Consider the following 25,722-nt stretch of genomic DNA (forward strand, 5'->3'; position numbering starts at 1 on the left):
TGGGAGCCACTGATATCTCCCTTTTCCTGATCAGCAGCTTGCTGTCTCAGGCTTTCAAGAGTGGGACAAGTCCTTTGTCCCAGGCACATCTCTTCCTTTGAGGGTCTCCTGGGCCCAGAAGCTCTCCTGGGGCTCAGTTCCCTCAAGGGCTCCCTGAGGAGAGGGGACCCGAGCTTGAGGCTTCTCAGAAGCTGGCTTACCAGGCTTCTTGTCTTTTCTCTTGGAAGGCTGGGTCATTATTCCAGGCTCCAGCACCTCTTTTCCACCCTGAACTTTGCATTGTGGTCTGGTTTTCACACACACCCATTCAGGTATAACCAACATAGCTGCATGAGTCTTTCTTTTGACCTTTGCCCATGCTGAGGACTCCAGATCATTTTTTAACAGACAGGCTACACGAATTGCAAAGGATACCCCACCTTTTTCTGGCCAGTAACTCCGCCCCATCTAAGGAAAACATTGCCATGGGATGAACGTAAGCTTAGTTGTCAGCACTAATGACAGTGAAAATACCACAATTCAGTAACTGTTCTGGTGATATAGGTTTTTCAGTCACCATGGTGACACTTCCACCTATATTCCTCAGTGCTTTAACTCTGATCTCATTATTATGAGGGTGCTGTCTGTACTTTTCTAGGTTTCTGGGCCAGACAGCCAGGGCAGCTACATCCACCCACCATCAGAGACTAAATATGCTTCTGTGAACTCTCTGACGTGGTCAGGGCTCACCTTGGATCCCATCTGGAGACTTACATTGCAGCTGGAGCTGCAGGTGTACTGGGGGGATTCTTTTTGGGACAGACTGGGTCTCCAGTTGGGTGCCCACTGGCTTTGCATTTGAAGCACTAAGCCTTCTTTGGATCCTAGTTCTTAGCCTGGTACCCACCCTTGCTCTGTGTTTTGTCACAGGCTCACCCTACTGAGCGTTTTTTTGGGGGCCTTTAGAAGACTCTTTGTCTTTATCATTAGATGGGTCACCATCTTTCCATTGGGGGTCTTAGGTACCCTTTTCTTTTGGTCACCTCTGCCATGAGTTGCTTTGGATACCCTTGTCTTCACCCTGTGGTCTACCTTCTTTCCCAATTCTTGAGACGAAATTGGACCTAGGTCTACCAGGTACTGGGGTAATTTTCCGAAACACTGTTACTTAACAGATCCTCTTTCATAATAGGGCTGTACAACCCATCATAGTTTTGCATCTGGTTCCCTTTCATCTAGCCACCCAGTGTTTTGACTGAGAAGTCAACAGAATCTGTCCTGGATTGAGGTTTTTCTAGTTTTCCTGAACATGATCCCGTACATCCAGTGGTGAGTCCAAAGCTCTCAATCAGGGCATCTATCATGAGGTCATAGGACTCAGCATCGGCTCCAGTCAGTGTCAGGAGTCTAGCCCTAAAATTTCTTGAGAACAGCTCCCAAAGTAGAGAGCCCCAATACTTCTGGTTGAATTTCCTCATGGCACAAGCCCTCTCAAAGGCTGTAAACCATTTGGTGGTATCATCACCCTCTGAATATTTGGGGACAATCTCTTGGGAATATTAGGGTCAAAACCTTTTCTTTCTCCCTATTTAAAATGTTGCTGCCACCAGAGATGGGTCCTAGATCCATCTCAGCTCTTTCTTTCTCTATAGCCAAGAGTCTAAACTCTAATTGTATCTATTTTATCTTCCTAACTAACTTTTGGAGTTCAGCATTGTTGATGTCACCATCTCCTGGAGAAGTGCTCCCAGTGGTGTTACTGGCAGTGAAGTTGTGGAGTTATTCATCCTCCTCTTCTACCTCCTCTTCTTCCTCATTCTCCTGAGGGGCTCTTTACTTGACATGACTCTATCATTTTCTGACAGCAGCTGCTGCAGATGGGCTTTTGTGGCTTTAGACCACATCGCAAGTTTCCATGCTTGGCAGATGGCCTTAAGTTGGGCCAACTTAAGGTTCTGGTAGGGGCCCAGGTTGAGCTCCTGGGATGTGCCTCTTGCCTCAGTCATGGTTTTAAAGCAGTCAGGACCTTATTAGTAATTTAAAAGAAAATCTAAGTGAACTACTGAAAGGCCTAACTTACTAAATCATTTTAAATTCTAAATAGTTTGGTTTAGGGGATTTAACACAAGGCCCTACCGGTAATTTTAAAACAATTTAGAAAAAATTTAAATTGAAAAAATGTTTCCTAACTAAGGACAATTTTAGATTCTTTAGTGATATCAAGTATTAACTGAGTGGTAAAGCAAATGTCAAGTCTTGTACCCCACTGCTGTGCCACCAAAGTAGGAAGCTGGCTCTTTATATGATATATTGAAATTAGATATATATGTATATATCATGCAAAGAGTCCAGGGGTTCCCTTACTAGTGGACAGGTGCTTGCTCTAGCAATTCCAGAGTGCTCTTTTTAGGGGGTAATGTGTTCAAGCAGCCTTAGGCTTGTTAGAGATGAGTGTTAGACATCTGCAAAAACACACAGTCAATAAATGAGACACATAACTCAAGAAGGAGATCCACACCAATTTACAAAAATAACAAGTGTCTTTATATATGCTTAGGCTCCAGAATCAATATGATTAGATAAGTACATTTTTCAAGAAAAATACTTTCAGGTTTCTAAAGTCAACAGTGCATTTTTTAGAAGCAGCAAGGTTATCCTATGGAGAGAAAAACAAGCACTGCAGTCAGGTATAGTACAGTGACTTACGGGACCAATCTCCTGGAATTAAGGTAAGTATTGGGCAGAGGTCCTGACTACATCAACAGGTCACACCGAGCGGCACTCGGACGGCTATGGTGCAGAGATTTAGTACGGCGTTGGGTGCCCAATGTTAGTCAATGGGAATCGGGCCAGTTGAAAAGAGCCTGCAAGTTCGGACTAGGTGCCCAGTTTGGGTAAGCCACCAAGTGGGCCCAGGTCTTGCTATGCCTGGGGACATAGGGACATTAGTAGTCTTCTTCGCCCCAGTCCAGGGGGGTTGGGTGTAGAGGATTCTTGGACCTTTGGTTGTCCATCACCGGTCCTGGTGGAGGGGGCCCACAGAAACAGGCTGCAGGTGTGGACTGCGGGACCAGTCCGGGTGAATCAACTAGTGGGCTCAAGTCTCAGGAGCCCGGGGGACACAGAGACACCAGTGGTCCTCTTCTCCATGGTCGGGGGCATCAAGATCCAGAGGTGCAGTGGACTTCCGGGGCTGCTGTCACTGGAGGCAGTCGCAGTTGAGGGGGCCTGCACAATGAGACTGCTGGTGTCAGAGTGAAGAGCTCACGGGAGAAACCGACAATAGACTTTGTCTCTGGAGGAGGGAGTTGGCACCATTGGCCCTCTTGAACACAAGCTGGGAGGCTCGGTGTAATGGTTCTGTCTGGCAGCAGTTTTGGCGGGCCAGAGACCGCTTCAGCCGTTCTTTGGTGCCTGGTGGATGAATGGGAGCAGTTTCACTACTCCACGGGAGTTCCCTGGTACTGGGGTGAAGGCTGGCGGTCTTCCTGAGCTTTTGGAAGTTTCAGGCACTGGAGGGCAAGGTGGCTTTAGCATGATTGTCAAAGTAGGCAAGCTGGCAGGGTTGGCACTGAGCCCTTCACCGTCCTCGGTTCTCGCTTTTGCGTCTCTGGAGTGTCCTTCTTCTTCAGGTCAGTGGGATCCGATTTCCTGGTGCCAAGGGCTCCCGCAAATACTGACTGGGTGTTTCAGGGAGTATAGGGTAGTAGCCAATGGGCTACTTACCCCTGTGGTCATTACACCCCCTGTATGACCACTTTGTGGGAAGTGGACATAACCATGGACCTAAATCTGCTAACACCAAGATGGCAGACTTTTAAATGGTTGTGTCTACATCAGGCAACGCACCTTACAGGTGGGACTGACCTGCGGCGTCCCTGACTTCTAATTTTTCCATCTGTCCAGGTGCCAAATGGCCCCTGGGTCAGAGGGGTTGGCATTCTCTCCTTTGAGGAAAGCAACATCTATATATCAAGGGCGATGTGCTTCTTTAAAGCCCCCAGCCTTGGAATGCAGATTCACAGGTCATTCTGTTTGGGAGGGGTGTGCTAACACCCTTGCCAAGTCAAGCTTTGTTTCTGTCTGCTTGAGAGCAAAGGTTCTCACCCCTGAGTGTCAGAAACTTGTCTGGTGTTAGCAGGCCACTTAGAACTGGTCCGCCACCACAGTGGTAAGTGGTAGGTTTTACATGGGGCACCACTAATGTGCTCTGTGAGTGCATGTATTATTAAATCCATCTCTAACATCATTGAGGGTTTGTTAATATAAGATGTTTCATTAGAAACATCCCTATTTTCAGTGAAGCCATCGTGTAGCTAGGAAATTCATAGTGACCACTGTCCAGGAGATAGACTTAAAATGGCTTCCCTGTTCACTCACTATGTCTAGGAATAGATAAACACATAGCAGGGGTATATCTGCTCTTGCAGATATGTCCTCAGATTTAATATAATGCACCATGTCTTAGGGCTGTAAGGCCTGCTGAAGGGGTGACTTACCTATATTGCATGCAACGTTAGGGGACATGGCACACAGGCTGTGTGCCATGTTGTGTTTTCACTTTTAGCTGCACCAAGACAGACAGACTGCAATGGCGTCTGCATGCACCAAGTGAGGGGTCCCTGTGGGTGGCACAGTACACGCTGCAGCCCTTGGGGACCCTCTTTGGTACTTATGCCCTAGGTACTAATGGCACCATTTACTAGGGACTTACAAGGGGTTCAAATGTATTGTCATTTGGGAAAAAATTGTACAGTTTTAGGCAAAGAGATCTGGCATTGTGAACCTGTTTAGCAGGAACCCAGTACACTTTCAGTCAAAATTGCATCATGTATCAGGCAAAAAGTGGGGGTGACCGTGCCAAAAATCAGCACTTATCTACAGGTGCCCCTCCACCAAAACACTACACGCCTGTCATTGGAAGAAATCTGTGGCATGGTGCACAGACAAGTCTGTTGACCACCTTTCTGCCCCTCTCTCTGCCCCCTCTCTCAGATCTTATGGTTTTTACTTTCTCTGGCCCAGCAGGGCTCTGCTAAGGGCACTCTCTGTAAGAGGCTGGCCTGGTTTGTAGTGGGTACCTAAGGTACTTACACCTTATACCAGGTCCAGCTGTCTCTTATTAGTGAAACGTAGGCAGTGTCTAGAAGCCAGGCTCTCTAAAGGTAGCTGTAGCTGAGCAGCCGAGGCTTATCTAGGAGATATGCAAATCTCATTCAGTATCACTGTAGTCACACAGTACTCACACACATGAAAGAAAATACTTAATGTTACAAAAAGAAAGGTACTTTATTTTGGTGACACAAATGTTAAAAATACCGTAGAGACTATACTCCCTTAGGAGGTAAGTAATACACAAATTACATACACTAGTATGCAGAAATGTGCATAAAAACAGTAAGAAATCTGTGCAATTAGTGAAAATCACAATAGTTAGAAATGGGCCTGGGGAACACAAACCATATGCTAAGAAAATGGAATGCGAATGTTGGTTTCCCACCTCGGCAAGTGTAGTGTGTAGAGGGGCACTGAGAGTATTGGAAAACACCAAAGGTAAGTAAAAGAACCCACCCCAGAGCCCAGGAAAGCAGAAGTAAATCACAGTAACTTTCCTAAAACACACAAGAACACGAGAAAGAAGATAATGCAAGAACCAGAAGAGACTGCAAGACACCAACAGTGGATTCCCGGACCTGAAGACCTTTGGAAGAAGGGGACCAAGTCCAAGAAGCACAGTAGAGTTCAGGGAGAACAGGAACTCCTGCTAACCCAGATGAAGGTACAAAAGAAGAACCACCGGTGAAGAAGAACAGTCAGTACTGCACCCAAGAAGACGGATGCGGGTTCCTGATTGGTGCAGATCATGTCCCATGCCGGCTAGATGATTGCAGTCTGGTTTGCCCTGCTGGATTCCGCCACCAAGCCTTGGCACACGCAAAGCTCACGGTTAGTGGAAAATGGCGCTGCCTGGGACCAGCAGGGACTTGGTGGACTCTACCCAGGAGGGGGACCCAGAGGGGGCTTTCAGCAACTCAGAGAGCCCTTAGAAGACCAGGAGGCATGCACAGGAGTCCCACAGCATGGAGTCAAAGAAGGTGCAAAAGGAGGCCCACGCAGCACAACAACAAAGGATCCCACGCCGCTGGAGAACCACTCAGGAAGCTGTGCGTTGCAGGAAGGAGTGCTGGGGGGCGGAGCTGCATGGTGCATGAAGAACTTTGTGGAAGGATGCCAACAAGTCTTGGCAACTGCAAAACACACTGTGCACAGGGGCACTGTCTCGCGTGGGGAGGCAAGCTCTTTCCTCCACCAAAGTTGGACAGTAGGTTGTCAGGACCGTTGGGACCAATTCAGTCCACTACCCGTGATGCTGGATCCACGAAACTCATCAGGAGAGGGGACCCACGCAGCCGGTCATCATTGCAGCGAGGTGCCTGCTAAAGCAGGGGAGTGACTCCTCTCGAACGGAGATTCCTTTGTTCTCTGGTGCAGGCTAAAGACAGGCTGTCCTCTGAGAATGCACTACCAGGAAACAGTTGCAGTTGCTGGAAGGAGCTGAAGATACAATGTTGAAGAAGTCATCTTTGCTTGTTTGTTGCAGTTTTTGGAGTTCCTGGGGGGTCCAGATGCAGTTTCTGAGAAGATTAAATAAAGGATGCACAGTATTCCTGCTGGAGTCTTGCAATCCGAATCTGAAGAAACACCCAAGAGACAGACCCTAAATAGCTCTGAAAGGAGGATTGGCCAGCTAACCAGGTAAGCACCTATCAGGGGAGGGCTCTGACGTCCCCTGCTGTCACTGTCCACTCAGATGCTCCCAGAGTTCCCTGCCAACTTGGAATCCAAGATGGCAAAACTCAGGGACCCTCTGGAGGAGCTCTGAGCACCACCTCTGGGGTGGTGATGGACAGGAGAGTGGTCACTCCCCTTTCCTTTGTCCAGTTTCGCACCAGAGCATGGACTTGGGGTCCCTGAGCCGGTGTAGACTGGTGTATGCAAGGAGGGCACCAAATGTGCCCTACAAAGCACTGCCAGTGGCTTGGGGAAGCTACCCCACCCAAGCCTGTAACACCTATTTCCAAAGGGAGAGGGTGTAACACCCCTCTCCCAAAGGAAATTCTTTTTTCTGCCTTCCTGGGTTTGAGCTGCTCAAGCAACAGGAGGGCAGAAACCTGTCTGAGAGGTGGCAGCAGCTGGGGCTGCCTGGAAAACCTCAGAAGGCTGTAATGGCAATACTGGGGGTCGTCTAAGGAGCCAGCCCCCAGAGTGTATTGAATCATCAGCCAATGCCTTAGGGTATGATTCCAACATGTTTGATACCAAACATGCCTATGTTAGGAGTTACCATTATGTAGCTGGACATAGGTAGTGACCTATGTCCAGTAAACGCGTAAAATGGCGTCCCTGCACTCACAAAGTCCGGGAAAATGGTCCTGGAGGTCATGGGGGCACCTCTGCTAGTGCAGGGGTGCCCTCACACACAGGCACTCTGCACCCTGCCCACAGGGCTGGAGGGCCTGCTATGGGGGTGACTTATAGGTGACCTGGTGCAGTGTAAATGGCAGCAAAAGGGTGCATGCACCTTTTCACGCAGGCTGCAATGGCAGTCCTGCAGAAGCCTTTGCATGGGCTCCCTATGGGAGGCAAAAGATATGCTGCAGCCCATAGGGATCGCCTGGAACCCCAATGCCCTGGGTACCTAAGTACCATGTACTAGGGACTTATAAGGGGGCACCAGTATGCCAATTGTGGGTGAAATACTGAGTTACCAGTGTGCAATAACCATAATTTAAGGGAGAGAGCATAACTACTGGAGTCCTGATTAGCAGGATTCCAGTACACACAGTCAAACACACTGACAAACAGGCCAAAAGTGGGGGTAACCAAGCTAGAAAGATGCTACTTTCCTACACGCTCAAAGGTTATCTGCCTGCCATTTCTGTTTTTTTGCAGTTGCCTGATCAACCTTCCCTATCTAAGTTTCCTATTGTGAATAGGTTCCTTAAAGATCCTACTCATATGTTTCCTCCATCTCCATTCATAATGCCCCAATGTGATTTAAATTTAGTTTTGACATTTCTGATGTGCTCTCCTTTCGAACCTCTCCACGATTGTCCTCTGAGGCTTCTCTCTTTGAAAACAGCCTTCCTTGTGGCCATTACATCTGCCCACAGGGTGAATAAGCTGCAGGCAGTGTCATCTAAGACGCCCTACCTTTCCGTCTATCCTCGCACCCATCCTCCCCACTCTCCAAACTGATTTCTAGGGACAGGGACTCCCTTTGAAGGCCCTAGTTTTGATACACCAGTGGTCAGTGTTCTTCTTGGCTCTGCGCTTCTGGTGTGGAAAATCGTGAAAAGAAATTTACATCAGCATGCCGGGGTGCCGCCTATATACGAATCGCAACGTCATATCCAGCGCAGACAACAACAGACTTGAAGCCGATTGACGCCAACTAATGGCACACTGTGGTAGTTCTCAAGATAAATCTCCAGATCTAGGCTGATGCCTGAGGAAATTCTAAGGTAGGGATTCTGCAACTAGATATTGTCTCTACCAGATAAGGTATTCCTGAAGGTAAGCAACTTGTCCTTTATTGTATTATTCCGCTGTGATCAGCAAAAAATCCATGTCATCAATGAAAGGGTTAAGGGATACGTACATGCACACACAGAACATAACTGTTTTATTGTATTATTCCTCTGAAGGCTGCAGAAAAGGTGCATACACAGTAAAAATCTATTTTTGACACAAAAAAAGTGTTGCCTACCTGGTGCTTTGTGACCCAGAAGAAATAACACTGTATCTCGTGTGCCATTGTAAATAAAAATCATTTAAGTAGGTTCAGGGAGAAACGCTCCCCACCAAAATTACTCTTCAAGTCAATGTGGAAATGCAGATTCCACAAACCAGGATCTATCCATAGAAAGCAGCAAGACATGTTGGTGTTTTGATCCACCCTCTGCAGTAATGTGGGCAAAACCTAAAATTTATAGATTCAAATCCAGATAAGTTAATTCTTACTCTTACCCTTGTAAGGTCCATAATGTGAAAGTCACTGAGTTCGAATAATAGGAAACCCATAATTTAACAGTTATTATGCCATAGTCTGTCACAGAAAGTAATGCTCAATATACCAGTGTGCTACCAGTAACACCAGGATTCTGCTGAAATATTACAAAGTGCTTTCAACGACATTAGGGTGCTGCCCAACTTGCCTCAGTGATGCCAGTAGTATGAGGGTAATGGAATACACCAAGGTGCTGCATTAAACTCAGGGGAGTTCCGGTACCACAGAGACCTCAACACCAGTTCCTTTGAGTTTACCACAGGAGACTTTGCAGACCTGGACTAGATACAAAAATCAATAGAACACTAGCACACGGGAAGAAAGAACATAGTAAATGGGCAGAGCATCCAGACACAAGAAAGGGAATGAAGACAAGATCTTGGGACAAAGGACAATAGAGTCTCCTAACATTAACTCCATTAATGTCATCAATCTTTCCAATTCGTCATTAACCACACATGATCTGACACTTCTCAGTAAAGGCCTAGGTTTCTGCCCAGGGGACTTTGGAGATTTTCAGAGGACCAAAATTGACTTCTTTAAGTTCATCAGACGACTGAAATTAAAAAAATATTTTTTCAGGCACACTGACATCGGAGTTTCTAGCTTGCTCCCGGACAGTCATAACATCTACCAACCATTGTCCATTAAAGACATTCAGGACACGGCCACCTTACTTTCTATCACAGATTGTGAACAGGACCCTACCACTATATCACGGGTCTTATCACAACTGGATATCCCAACGGATACACTTAATAGTGGTCTGAGGAATAAATCAACTTGGACACCTACCCTCACAAGTGGGAACTGTGTAGACACTTTCTTTAAATTGGTCTGGCATGACCTTAACAAATCGGAATTTACTAATGGCACACAACGACATTTCTGGCATCACAACCTAAGCCAGGCAGAGAAAACTAGCCTTAAACAACTTAGCTCTAGGACGGACATTACGATCAGGGAGGCAGATAAGGGCGGTAATATTGTAGTTTTGAACACCTCAGACTACGACCAGGAGCTGTATAGACAGCTAGACGACTGTATCTGTTATGAAAAGTTACCAGCAGATCCCATTCCCTCACTAGCTAACAAGATTAACACATTTCTTCAGAAATGCTTTAGTCTCTCACTTCTAAAAGAGGAAGAATACTTGTATCTCCGTGTCCTTAGACCCAGATACCCCTGTATTTATACTTTACCCAAGATACATAAACACCCGACATCACCACAAGGGAGGCCTATTGTTTCAGGCATAGGTGGCCCCACAGAAAGACTGTCTGAGTATGTGGATATTTTTCTACAACCTTTTGTAATAAACCTACCATCCTATATCAAGGATACCAAACACATTTTAAGTACTCTTTCTGACATCACCTGGGAATCAGGAATGACCCTGGTCACACTAGATGTAATTTCCCTTTATACCAGTATTAACCACAAAATGGGTAAGGAAGCTTTATGTTATTTCCTTCACAAAAGACCAGCTAATCTTTATGGACACACGGACATGCTATTGAGTATGGTTGATCTTATCTTAAATAACAATGTCTTTCTATTTAAAAACGAGTGGTATCGCCAGAAGCAAGGGGTAGCAATGGGATCTAAATTCTCCCCAGCTTACGCCAACCTTTTTATGGGACTATTTGAACAAGATATGATTTGGAGTGAGAAGGGTAGCACATGGATTTCGGACATACTCTTCTGGGGCAGATACATAGACGACTGTCTCATGATCTGGACGGGGGATCTGCACAGACTAAAAGATTTTGTGTGCTACCTAAATACAAATGACTATAACATACAATTTACCACAGTTCACAATGTTACCAACATTGCCTTTCTAGATGTAGAATTATTCATTCATGAGAATAAAATAGAAAGTCGACTCTACAGAAAGAGTACTGCATGTAACTCTATTCTACATGCACGCAGCGCACACCCAACACATCAGATCAATTCAATACCGTACGAGGAGATGGTACGGGCCAGAAAGAACTGTAGTTTAGATGAAGATTTTGTCTCATGCATTGAAGACATGAGCGATAGATTCAGGGCACGTGATTATCCCCTGAAGGTGATTGAGAAAGCTCGTGATAGAGCATTACGTCTGAAAAGACCAGATACACTTAATCAGAGACATAGACGTAGTACTGATGTTATCCGATGTGTAACTAACTATACAAGGACAGCCATTTTACTACAGAATTGCATGAATAGACATTGGCACCTACTAACTACAGACCCTAACCTCAAGGAGGTGATCGCAGCTAAACCGGTCCTGACTTTCAGAAGGGGTAAGACTCTAAAGAGCTGTCTATGCCCCAGCTATCGCACTAAACGGACTCAGGATAATTGGCTCAGCAACCGGAGCAAAGGGTTTTACAAATGTGGACATTGTGGCATGTGCCGCTGGGCTAAATCAGGCATCACTACTTTTATGAGTTCGACTGGATCCCAATTTAGCATTAATCACAACATTACATGTGATACCAGCTTTGTCATCTACATGATCCTATGCAAATGTGGCCTCTATTATGTTGGTAGCACCATCAGGCCACTCAAAATAAGGGCAAGCGAACACTTTAGGGCTTTAAGACAGGATGATATAAGATATCCCATAGTCAGCCACATGAGGCAGTGCCCGGTAGTAAACAATACCTGTGGGTTTGAATTTTTTGGTATTGATCACATCAACAAAGACTCAAGGGGAGGCAACAGAGAGTTAGCACTCAGGAGAAAAGAGTGCTACTGGATTCTCAAACTCAGAGCGGTGGAGGGGGGCCTCAATACTAATTTTGAGATGGAATATTATTTAGGGAATGGATAAGACACCACTGTTTTCTTTGTTTGTATATATAATCAATTCTTGTCATCCTTCCATACGATCCATTGTAATACCTCCTCTGTATCTACGATATACTTGACTGTATTCGTGTATTTTAGATGTTTGATTTCAATACTTACAACTGTTTTTGTGATACACCTGACTTGAGTTTTGTATACCCAGTTTTCAACAATCTATTGTTAATGTCTATTGTTATTTTCTTCCTTTTTTGACGTACTACTTAATGAGGTCCTTTTTTGAATTTTTGATTTTTTTGATTTTGTAATTTCTGATTTTTTGATTTTGCTCGATATTGCTGACTGTATGTATTGACTTCCCGTCTTTTCACAGTATGGGATATACTATGCATTCTGTACCCTATTGTCACACCAACTCTATACTCACTAGATTGGTCTCATGCTTTGTTCTATAATTCTATGATAGGCTATTTCTGGTTGTATCATAGTTATGGCATTTCACCTTTGTTTCAGTCCCCCCGCAACATATTTATGCTTCATTACCTCATTTCATTTATTTATACCTATCAACTCCTTGAGCCTCAGATCACATTATTATGGCTTTATATTCGAATTTTCATGATGGGTTTATTTCACAATATGGCGGCCATATAGCTTTTATCATAGTCCTACTCCTATTTTTGCTATCTTTTTTCCCCTTTTTTTCATCACTGCAAGATGGCGACACCTAATAGCAGCATGTACTTTTATGAGTTCGACTGGATCCCAATTTAGCATTAATCACAACATTACATGTGATACCAGCTTTGTCATCTACATGATCCTATGCAAATGTGGCCTCTATTATGTTGGTAGCACCATCAGGCCACTCAAAATAAGGGCAAGCGAACACTTTAGGGCTTTAAGATAGGATGATATAAGATATCCCATAGTCAGCCACATGAGGCAGTGCCCGGTAGTAAACAATACCTGTGGGTTTGAATTTTTTGGTATTGATCACATCAACAAAGACCCAAGGGGAGGCAACAGAGAGTTAGCACTCAGGAGAAAAGAGTGCTACTGGATTCTCAAACTCAGAGCGGTGGAGGGGGGCCTCAATACTAATTTTGAGATGGAATATTATTTAGGGAATGGATAAGACACCACTGTTTTCTTTGTTTGTATATATAATCAATTCTTGTCATCCTTCCATACGATCCATTGTAATACCTCCTCTGTATCTACGATATACTTGACTGTATTCGTGTATTTTAGATGTTTGATTTCAATACTTACAACTGTTTTTGTGATACACCTGACTTGAGTTTTGTATACCCAGTTTTCAACAATCTATTGTTAATGTCTATTGTTATTTTCTTCCTTTTTTGACGTACTACTTAATGAGGTCCTTTTTTGAATTTTAGATTTTTTTGATTTTGTAATTTCTGATTTTTTGATTTTGCTCGATATTGCTGACTGTATGTATTGACTTCCTGTCTTTTCACAGTATGGGATATACTATGCATTCTGTACCCTATTGTCACACCAACTCTATACTCACTAGATTGGTCTCATGCTTTGTTCTATAATTCTATGATAGGCTATTTCTGGTTGTATCATAGTTATGGCATTTCACCTTTGTTTCAGTCCCCCCGCAACATATTTATGCTTCATTACCTCATTTCATTTATTTATACCTATCAACTCCTTGAGCCTCAGATCACATTATTATGGCTTTATATTCGAATTTTCATGATGGGTTTATTTCACAATATGGCGGCCATATAGCTTTTATCATAGTCCTACTCCTATTTTTGCTATCTTTTTTCCCCTTTTTTTCATCACTGCAAGATGGCGACACCTAATAGCAGCATGTTAGTCCTATTTCCATTGCGATCAATGATTATACGGAGCTCAAGCTTTAATTGGGCGCCTGCCGTTTGTACGTTGTGATCGCAATTTGGAACAGGTACTACGAGATACCGCGCTTAGATACACATGCGGTTTCCCGCTCCAACATATTAGTTTACGTACAAATAGGTAAGCGGGTTTTAACTTCAGGGATGGCTACTTTCCGATCTCTTTTTGAGATCTTTGAGTGATGCTTTATTAATTCATATTATATAAAGCCGGCATAATGTTTTTGCGCTAGTCTATTGACGGGTCTCTTTACCTTTACTGTAGGATACTCAAAGTTACAGGCGCCATACTGTCTGGATATATATTTCAATTTGTGGGTACTAATAAGGTTAGTTTTGATATACTTTGTTTTAATAGCGCGTATTATACACTTTGGGCATTAAAGGTTTCGGCAGCTTACTGATGGGTGTTTTTTTTGTTTTTTTATTTTTTTCACTCAAGGATACTCGATGCTATAAGCGCCACGATTTCCTGAATTTCTCTTATTCTCAGCCACCACTAGGTTAGTCTGGGTAATTTATCTTGGCCATTATTTCTGATTATGAACTGATAGAGTTTGTTTTACGACATTCAGGCTATGTCCCCGGTGACACATATCTTTCTCTTTCTGCTTCAATATAGTTGGTTATCCTGGAATTTTCCCGGATTCATAATACTAACTGATGTATAGATATTAGCACAGGTACGCCTTAGCTATTTTTTGACCTCTTGATTTATATACATACATAGGATGAAATTGAGTGTACTTTTGTATATATTTGGCCTCCTCTGTCCTCTGATATTCTTCCCTTGAACTTTTTAGTTATTGTGGAATGAAGGACGTGCACTGATTATGATACAGCAACCTTTCCTCTTTGTATATTTACTAGCTATCTTAACCTAATGTATTGTGCTATCACGAGTATTTACCCTGATACGCTGCACTCTTACGACATGTGACCTCCTTTTCCTTTTTCCTTTTTTTCCCTTTATACACTGTATATTTATTTAGGAGGAATAGTTAACTCCCTTGTATACTTATCACACTAATGTCACGCTCTGGTTTTATACTTATTACACTATACATCACGGTGGGAGTGATTTTCTCATGTCACTCAATGTAATTTTATTGTTACAGAGGTTATTTTACCACTTTTCTGTGACATATTCTTTGTTTATTCCAGCCCTGATGAAGTCTTTAGAGATTTTACTCTCTCTCAAGACGAAACACATGTTGGCGTTGGTTGCTACATGATTTTAAGGATTGTTCTCTATTACTGTGATGTAATCTGTCTTCCAAGAATACATTTCTTCATGATCGCCAGTTTCTTCACATGATTCCCTATCGGCACAACAAGGACTTTTAAATTTCTCTATACTTAATTGGTTTTTGATTCACGAGTGCCCTGACTTCTGACTTTTTTAGATACAAAAATCAACCCACGCAAAAATATTAAAACCAGTCACACACTGCTGGAGGATGTGACTAGAATGGGGTCATGAGTGGGCCATGACAGCCCATAGCCAGCAGCCCATCGGAAAAATTCCAACGTGGCAAAATATGCCAGTACCGTCCTAGAGTCGTGATTTACAAACGTACATCTCTCGTAACCTCATATTCTGGAGATGCCTGATCTTAGAACTCCGTGGGTTGCATAGGTAGCCACAGAGGCAGGCCAGTAGCATTGCAGGTGTAACCCTTAGAAGTCCTAAATGCTGTCCCTTTTGAAAATAGCTAATAGCGTGTCAATTATTAAAAGAACGTTTATTGAGTCAGTAAGCAGTTCAGCAAATTGAAATATACCAACCAAATCTTTTTTGTCCTTTTATCTTTTGCAGGGCTTCACAGACTCCTACTATCAGTTCCTGAGCTCTGTGATGTGCCCCTTATCTCTCGTCCTCATCAGGTCTTTAATGGATTAAGAAGTTGAGTAGTTTGTGTCACCTTAAATCTGTTCTGTCATTCGTTGTTATTTAGGGCTCCTGGAACAAGATGGCGCTTGCATCCTGCCACAACACTGCGAGTGTACGGACTCACATGGACATAGCTGGGCATCAGGCAGCTTCCATCAAGATGAATGTAACAACTGCACATGTTTAGACGGACAGCTCATCTGCACCAACGAGACCTGCCCCACACTAGATTGTCGCTGGAGCCTGTGGTCTGCCTGGTCCCACTGCAGCGTTACCTGCGAGAGAGGCATTCAGACCAGGTTCAGGTGAGAAGCCAAAGCAAGCTGTGTTAGCATTTATTTACACTTTCGCTGAGTTGCAACAAGGCAGAGCAAAACTGAGGAGGCGCTGATAACACCTCCAAAAACAAGTTCATGGTTGCACTTCCAATGTTAAGTGGAAGGTTTGCCCTTAGAGCTATACATCTGCTGTCAAACAACCATTTCCTTGAGGCGAGAGAGGGGTCTTCCACTCTCTCTCCTAGATTCCCTCTTCTAACCATTACATTTTCAGAACTGACTTCACATTTACCTCTTTTTGCCACCACATTTTATACCTTTTCCTCTCTGTGAGTGTCAAATGGTTGGATTTTATGTATATTTGTTTTAATTTTATTTTATTTCAATAAGTATGATTGCAATTTTTATAAATGAATTTTAAACCTTGGTAAGAGTTAGGGTTATGGCTAAAATAACCATTAAGGCAAGGTTAAGGTTTTACATTTTTTAAAATAATTTATTTATAATAATTCAATAAGATTAATTGAAGACAATTATTACAAATGGGTGTGGCTAAGGTCTGAATTGGGTGTTAGGTAACAATTTCTAATTAAAATATTAATTTAATGTAACTTAATTTAAGTGATGTAATAAAAATAAATAAACGCTGCTTAATTTTAGCATCAGCATTTGGATTAGGGTAGCTTTCCTAATTTTATGTTCTTAACTTCATTGTTTTATAAATTAATTTAAGCACTATGGTTGCTGTGTGTGTATAGTAAGGATTAGCTCAAAGGGACATAAATAATTTCATTTAATGGAATCTAATTAATTTAAAAATGCATTTCTGCTTCGTCTTGGATAGGAAATAATCATTGTAAAACAGACCGAGAGGCAATAATTATTAATTATTCAATGCTATCTCTGTCAGCAGTAACATTTATCACAATACATCTCAAACCAACAGCTGACATATTCAAACAAAGCAACATTATAACATGTTTATTGTTGGTAATTATTAGATGACATGCTGGGTAATGAGAACTGTTTTCCTCCATCTGGACGGATGGTCCCTTTAAATTAAACGAGTGTGTCATTACGGATGATGACATCATAAAACATAGTCAGCAAGGTTCTTTCTTACTGAAACGTGCAGAAAGCATGATTAGCTGGTAGAACTGGATGCAGCGCACCATCATATGATCGAAGACCAACCCAGAAGAAGTTAAGTTGGACCAGGTGCGAAAAAGACAATAGAAGAAGCACATAAAATATTAACGGTGAGTGTGAAAGGGAGGCATAGTATTAGCCGCCTTGCCTGTCATAAAATCATAGGTTCCTATCCAAATCTCGGACACCTGTATTTTACATCAAGGCACTAAGGATAACTTTATGCAGCAGCATTTGCAGAAGCGCCCTCTAAAGGTCACAAGCAGAACGTTTTAAGGCGGAAGTTCAAGATCTGTCTGCCCAGTTAAATATGTTTTGTGTTCAGGATCTAGCAGGAGGTCTAAAATGAGTATGTGGAGATATGTGGAGATCATAGTGTAGCAACTGAAAGAGAGCCGGGCTGTCAGTTTCCTAGACAATCCGAGTGTGCGAGATTCTCTGCAGGTTTGTCGGATGAGACTACAGTGAATGCTAAATTAATATTTTCTGAATAAGTCGCTATTAACAATACTGTATTTTCGATGAACGATACATTTCCATAACTCAAGGTTTGGTGCCCCATGGTGGTTGAAATGTCTCAAGGCTATTTTATGGTAGATGAACAAATGGGTCAAAGAAGAAGAGGTTTACCAAATACACAAGTCAGTGGCCATTGTTAGAGTTGTAAATAAATATAAAATAGTAAAACATGCTTTAACCGCTTATGGAACCCACAGCTGATTGTTCATTTTGAACGTGTTAATCAGAGGGAAGCTGAGCTAGTAGGCACATATCGCTCCCACCTCCCTCAAATGGTCTGCATTTGCAATCTGCTTTAAATAGATGCTTAAAGTTGGAGACTTAACAATTCAGGTGTGCTTGTAGGAGGCTGACTCAATTTATGGTGCACACCTATGGTGTGGCACCCTATACTGAGTGCAGGCATCCCTTAGTGATAGTGAATAGGTGTCCAGATAGCAAAAGCTCTCTAGGGGTAGCTGGGGCGAGCAGCTAAAGCTTATCCAGGAGGAATGTAAAGCACTTGCAATACCACAGTAGTCAGACAGTAACTCACTCACAAGAAAGAACCACACAAGTGCTGCAAAAATAAAGGATACTTAATTACAGCACTACTACTGACCTAGCATTGTCACATCTCCCTTTGGCAATATCTACACACAATATTTATATATATATATACAAAATAACCATCCAAAATAGCATAAAAATACACAGGGCCCTAGGGAAGGGCCAAACCATATACCAAACAAGTGGAATGTGAAACAGTGACCCCAACCAAGGTAAATTTGGTAGTTAGCTAGGGACTGGAGGCAGATAGGAACACTAGAGGTAAGTACAATAAGTGACCCTAGTAACCAAGTGCTGTTGTACGACGGAACGCCAACTGCCAAAACAACGAGTGCCTGAACAATGAAGTCGGAACACCGACCTCGTTGTTACTACTAATGCCTTTACCAACAATGCCTTAACAACGATATTTCGTTGTAAAGGCATTCCTGGTAAAGGCATTAGTAATAGGCACCCATTGATTCTGCATGCGTCACCCCAACCGCCCAACCCCACCACAATACCTAAAACGCCCGCCCCCCCAACCCCACCCCAAAACCTAAACCCCCCTGACCCCCCACCCCCACCCCAAAACCTAAAACCCCTGACCCCCACCCCACCCCAAAACCTAAAACGCCCCACCCCCAACCCCTGCCCCAAAACCTAAAACCCCCTGACCCTCCACCCCACCCCAAAACCTAAAACGCCTCACCCCCCCAACCCCACCCCAAAACCTAAAACCCCCTGACCCCCCAACCCGCCCCAAAACCTAAAACGCCCCACACCCCCAACCCCACCCCAAAACCTAAAACCCCCTGACCCCCCACCCCCGCCCCAAAACCTAAAATGCCCCACCCCCCAACCCCACCCCAAAACCTAAAACGGCCGCCCCCCCACCCCCTGCCCCAAAACCTAAAACGCCCCTCCCCCCAACCCCACCCCAAAACCTAAAACCCCCTGACCCCCCACCTCCGCCCTAAAACCTAAAACGCCCCCCCAACCCCACCCCAAAACCTAAAAACCCCTGACCCCCCACCCCGCCCCAAAACCTAAAACGCCCCTCCCCCCTAACCCCACCCCAAAATCTAAAACCCCCTGACCCCCCACCTCCGCCCCAAAACCTAAAACGCCCCACCCCACCCCAAAACCTAAAACCCCTCACCTCCCACCCCTGCCCAAAAACCTAAAACGCCCCACCCCCCCAACCCCACCCCAAAACATAAAACCCCCGACCCTCCACCCCCACCCCAAAACCTAAAACGCCCGCCCCCCAACCCCTGCCCCAAAACCTAAAATCCCCTAACCCTCCACCCCGCCCCAAAACCTAAAACGCCCCACCCCCCCAACCCCGCACCAAAACCTAAAACCCCCGACCCCCCACCCCAAAACCTAAAACGCCCCGCCCCAACCCCTGCTCCAAAACCTAAAAACCCCTGACCCCCATCCTGCCCCAAAACCTAAAACGCCCCACCTCCCCAACCCCGCAGGGACCTTCTAGGCAGGTTATTCAGTGCCCTCTGAACTCCGTACAGGTGGGTTAGCCAACTACGACCCGTACCTAATACTCTGGCTGTTAAGGATTTCTTTAAATCGCGGTTTAATCGCGCCACAACAGAATTTCTCTCGGGGTGAAACGGAGACGAGAACTGAAGCTGGACCCCCAACGAAGCCATGGTGTCCCTGAACGCCCTTGAGGCAAAAGCAGGGCCCTGGTCCGAATGGAATGCCGCAACTGCATATGTACCGACAAAGATACGCAAATCTTTAATAACAGTTCGAGTGTCAGCCGAGCGCTGTGGCCACACCCACACAAATCTGGAGCAAGAATCAACAGCGACTAGTATATATTTGTATGCACTTTCTGGTGTGAGTGGACCGCAATGATCCAAATGCACACTTGGTAATGGTCTGTTAGATATTAAGAGGCGTGTCTGCGGCGGGCGCTTAGCTGTTGAAACTTTAATTTGTTGACAGATGTCACAACAAAGGACATACTGCTTAGTCTCTTTATAAAGACCAGGCCACCAGTAACGGGCCTGTAATAGCGAAATTGTGGCGGCCACGCCAGAATGTGCAGATGCCACTCCCTCATGTGCTACATTAATCAATTGTGGTCTTACAACTTTATTGGAGATCTCGCGTATGCCTACACTAGGTTTTAACCTCAGCTTTGAGCATACTTCCCATGAAGTATTGATAATTATTAGGAAATCCTTTAGGAAAAGGCGTGCCATCAACCATAGCTTTTATGGCAGCCAGAATCTCTGTGTCTGGTTTGGAACTCGAACGAGTCACTGCGGCCACAGTGGCAACTGCCACTGCCGACTTTACGGCTTCATCAGCCAAAGTATTCCCAGCAACGTGTATTCCAACGCGCTGGTGTCCAAGAGTATGTACAACATGGACTTTGGGTAGCGTCTCTTTCAGGTCTGCTACCTTCCCCCACAGTAGTCTGTGTTTTATGGTGTTACCCTTTGAATCTCTGAACCCATTCAAGCGCCAATAATGTAGGTATTCATTAAAAGACTGGACACAATAATACGAATCACAAGCAATCAGTGTGAACTGTGTCGGATCCGTATGTTCTAATGCCATCAGTAGAGCTTGCAGCTCAGCCAATTGTGCTGTACAATCCCCTAAGGTTTGTGTATAAGTATGCTGGGGGCAGAATTCTTCCCCCTCCATATGGGCGCTCACTACAGCACATGCAGCAGAATATTGGTGTTTTGTCCCCACCGCCGGTTGCGCAGAGCCATCGGTGTACATGACTACTTGATATTGATCAATAGGCAACGTGTCAGCGGGAACTGGATATTCTACTTCATATTGCAGAAATTCCTGAGTTCGTAATTTTGGGTCGAAAATGTAATCTACATCAGTGGTTGTTAAAGACGTAGCCCATTGTATCCATCGCGGGTGTAATGCTTTTGCGTTAGGAACGCTCGCTTTTGTAACAGCCTCCAGGGCTGGAATAGGGGAAACAACTATAATGTGTTTACCCTGGGCAAGGGGTTGTTCCTTAATAACAGCCATCTGTACAGCAGTGAGAATTTTCTCTGTTGGTGCAAATCGTTGTTCAGCAGCCGAATACAAGTGGGACTTGTATCCAATCGGGACTGTCTCACCTTCATTAAATGTGACATACGTAAACCCAATGGCCCCAGCTATCACCCTGATGACCAAATGCGTCTTATTGTATGTAAATGTTTTGCAGCAAGGAGGTCTGCTTGTAACTCCAAAAGAGTATGTGTATGTTCAATTGTCCAAAATTTGCTTGAAAAATCAGGACGGATTAATTTGTATAAAGGTTTTATGCGTGTAGCATAATCAGGAATGTATGTTCTGCCAAAATTTAGAAAGCCCAACAATGATTGGAGTTTCTTAATCGTATTAGGTGGTTGCAATTGTGCACATTTTTCTAAAAATTGTGGCGCTAGGCTCTTACCTTCATTCGACAGCTCATATCCCAGGAATATGACGCTGAGGAAGGCAATTTTAGATTTTTTAAAGTTAAATTTGTAGCCAATTTTGGCAAACCCTACAACAATGCGGGCTACCCGTCTTAAATGGTGTAGTAACTCGTCATCTGTGAGATATATATCGTCTACATAAGACAATGCTTCAGGGTCCAACTCGTGTAAAATTGCAGTCACACAAGCCGCAAACAGTCCTGGGCTATTCTTATACCCCTGAGGTAAACAACTGAATTTTTTCTGGGAGCCTAACGTGCTAAAGCTTGTCAAATCCCTGCTTTCGGGTGCTATATTCTGGCAGAAGAAACCATTCAAGATGTCTAAATTCGTTTTGTATTTTTTCTGCACAATGTTGTTCATCAGTGCGGCGCTATGTGAATTTTGTATTGCATATGTACGTGTATGTCCGTTCAAATGTCTGTAGTCTAAGACTAATATATATGAATGGTCCAGTTTAGCTACAGTGAATAAGGGATTATTCATCGGTGAGACACAAGGTTCAATTACTCCCTGGTATTCTAGTTGTGTAAGTATTTCCCTCACCGGTGCCCTTGCTTCATGTTTTATAGGATACTGCGGTTAGGCCTCAGGTTCACCTTTAATCGGAATTACATGATATGGGGAATCCCTATCCCATCCTACGTGATTTCTATATAAGGCAGGTGCCTGAGCTAGAGCCCATTTGATGCAATAGGACTCTGCGAGTTCCCCTGGAACAAGTGGTGAGAACGAAGGTTTAATAACCTCCTCTCCAACCGGGCAAGTGCGAACAAAGTCAGGCGGCCAATCCTGCTCAGCCAGCAAAATGTCATATATCTTGACTACACAATCCCAAAAGATCGCGTTTATAGTGCGTTCAATGTCTCCTTCCAATTGTAAAGTCACTGTATACACCCTATCGGGTTCAGAGACACGCATATCTGCTGTTTCAACTTGTATGAAGTCATCAGTTGCTTTCACCTCCAGATGCTCTAGAAGATTCCGGCGAACTATTGTGACCTCTGCCGTGCTGTCTAGCAGTAATAGTGCCCAAGTCTTGTTCTTCAAGAGAACTCTCTTCTTGTGTGGCATGTCTAACTGAGACTGCCGCCACTTTTTTCTTTTTAAACTGCTGTTTTTGTTGTATCGGTTTCTCTTCCTTCTTGACAGAAACCTCCGAAGAGCGTTGTAATTCCTGTCTTGGTTTCATGTACTTTGTTCTCCGCTCTGACCGCCCACCTCTCTCATTTCTCTTTTCCGATGAGTCCTGAAAGGAACGAGATTGGCGTGTATCAGTGTATTGATATCTATCAGGCATTTTCAAATTATCCCTATTTCTGAGATTATACCTAGTCTGCGGGGTCTCCGTATGTGGAGATTCCCCCCTTTCTTTTTTAGGTGTCTGTTGTTTTTTCTCCCAGCGCTTCTTATTACCCTCAGGTTGTTGTTTAACATTGTCTTTACTAACTTTTCCCTGAAACTGTGGTTTTTGCGGTCTAGCCCCTAGGCTATCTCGACCGATACTGGACCATGTTTACGCTATTATTTTAGGCAGTTCCCGCTCCTGATCTAGTTGTGGGACGTCACGAAACGCACATGCACCGCAAGTGCAACTGCCTCCCCTTTAAAATTACTTAGTATTATTGAAGAAACCGTGGCAAAGTTGCCCATCAGTTGCATTCCTAAATCTAAGGCTGGGGCAGCCCCGTATTCATCCTGAATCTGTTTTTAAGCACTTCCGGTAGGTTCGCTAATGCCGGTGTACCGTGTGCCGTTGTGTAGAGCGCAGCAAACACCGTGCCTCATGTATTACACTGTCGGAACCATGCTAAATGGTAAACACATAGTTAATATTCTATGTTTATCTATTAATTTTCTGCGCCAGCCAAAATGGAGTCTCCTCCTGTTTTGCTGGAACTTTACCCATGATAGAGTGTACAGTCACCGGGTTTATACCTGGAGCTACTGCATGTTGTTGTGCTGGAGCAGCACACGCTGGGTTCGTATTTAGTGTCTGCATCACAAATTGTACTAAGCGTCTATATGTAGCCGTTAAGTCTGTATATAAATGACGAACTTCAGCCACCGGCATATTTGCAACCGCAGGATGTGGTGTATATGTGGCCAATAAAGGCCAGGTCGGACCATCATTACTCAGTGGACCTAACCTTACTGGCAATATAGTATAGGGTAGTGCGCCATCAAGCCAATTATTATGTTCTTGATAAGTTAGAGGTATCTCTAGGTATGCGTACGCCCTGTACTGGCCAGGCACGTTCGCAACCGTATATGTGTGAAATGCATTTGTATTCCCATCAACTGCTGGTAATGTGACCCAGGAGTAGAAAAGTTCTGTTCTATAGGCTGCATGGGCGGCCACCACAAATGTGACTGGACCACCCTGGACCGTAAGACCATGTGCAAGCAAATGTGCTGTGAGCGGCTGTCTCATATTAAGAGCTATTTGTATTACCTGGGGATTCGCCATTAGAAAAACATCACTAGTTCAGAGAGGGCACACCAAAACAGGGTCTTTCCTTTTAAGGTTCAAGCTTGAACAACCATCCGCTATATTTAGGGTTACCTATATCGCGGTGGTGGAAATCCTCAGTGCCACGGATGTCTCCGTTAAAGGAACTGAGGGATCATTATCATATATGAGACCGAGAGACAATGGTGGACCCGAAAATTAGAGCCAGACCAAACGTTGGCGGCGCCATGTCGCGTAGGCTCTCATTATCCTAATGAGACTATTGGATTTTTGGGCGGCAAGATCGTTCGCAGTGTTGGGGACTAAGTCTAACCCACGGCAGAGGACCCTTGTCACCCCAAATCCGGGTTGAGTTCTGGCTAACTAGCGGTGCCTCATCTCTCCCAAAGGGAAGAGACAATTGGGCAGCCGAGCGCATGACATCTTAGTGCTTCCCAGGGAAGTCGTGGTCACTCAGATCCCAACCAGTTCTCTCATACACAGTATGGTCTCATATATAAATGACAAAGGCAGTTTGAGTTTTAAAGATTGGTTTAATAAAACGACTGCATTTTAGATAACAAGGCGTGAGCCGCAATAACCAGAACCATACAACACAGTAGGATTGAAATAGTAACGAGGAGAGTGAAACATAAGAATAATGCTATCATAATATAACTAGATTACCTTCTCTCTCCTAAGTTCTATTTTGAGCACAGCATGTTAAGCTCTAAGCCTGCCTTTTAGGTTTCCCCGGGAGGACATCGACCCTCATACCTGAGCAAAGGCCTGTGATCGGGATCAGCATCTGCAACAGGGCAGTCAGCGTCTAGTTGTGGGTTTCTGGTCGGAATCTCCCTCCTACGTGTATCAGGACTAGGAAGTGTTTTTATAACTAACACGCCGATGTTCTAAGAAACGTCCCTACGTAAGAATGTGTACTTTCTACGAACCCTAAAGACTAAACTTCTACCACGTCTATCGGCAATGTACCAGACTGTATCCTTGACTAAAGCACAGAGCGAGGGGGGAATGTATTGTTTGAGAACTTCAGTGCTGAAGTAAGCTAAACAGTGTGATAGAAGAAAATAAAACAAGACCGTGAAACTGGTTATTGTAAAATCACAGTGCGAGGCTAAATAAAATGCATCTAGGACAAAGTACACAGAGGCCTAATACTTTAAGCAAACGCGCAAAGGCTACATTATAATATGGCTACACTACACCATAAAAATTGAGGAAGACCAAAATTTTATCGGGTTTTAAAACGGGCCTGAAGAAGATCCTTTTTTAGAAAGATGTACTTGAATATCAGTTGCTTCAATTGGCTTAGTGCTCGCTTTGGGAGCAGCTGTTCGCACTTTACAAATGGAGCTTCATTCATTCATTTACTCATTCATTCCCAACTGTTTTTAGTTTCTTTTTATGGATAGGGCTTCATCAGTAGATTAAAAAGCATTTGTAAGGAAAGGCCTCCTTGTTATGGTTACCCCCTGACTTTTTGCCTTTTGCTGATGCCAAGTTATGATTTTAAGTGTGCTGGGACCCTGCTAACCAGGCCACAGCACCAGTGTTCTTTCCCTAAAATGTACTTTTGCTTCCACAATTGGCACAGCCCTGGCACTCAGATAAGTCCCTTGTAAATGTTACCTCTGGTACCAAGGTCCCTGATGCCAGGGA

At 44.2% G+C, this 25,722-nt stretch overlaps 1 protein-coding gene across 1 annotated transcript in view; it reads left to right on the top strand.

Annotated features, from left to right (window-relative positions):
* LOC138261625 (SCO-spondin-like) overlaps window positions 1-25,722 on the top strand; it is a 1,514,343-nt gene that overhangs the window by 1,087,842 nt on the left and 400,779 nt on the right. Inside the window, exon 90 of the mRNA XM_069210750.1 lies at window positions 15,711-15,951. Coding sequence (XP_069066851.1) covers window positions 15,711-15,951 — 241 coding nt within the window. The remainder of the gene's footprint in view (window positions 1-15,710; window positions 15,952-25,722) is intronic.

This window comes from Pleurodeles waltl, chromosome 10, assembly GCF_031143425.1.
Source record: "Pleurodeles waltl isolate 20211129_DDA chromosome 10, aPleWal1.hap1.20221129, whole genome shotgun sequence".
NCBI classification, from domain to species: Eukaryota; Metazoa; Chordata; class Amphibia; order Caudata; family Salamandridae; genus Pleurodeles; species Pleurodeles waltl.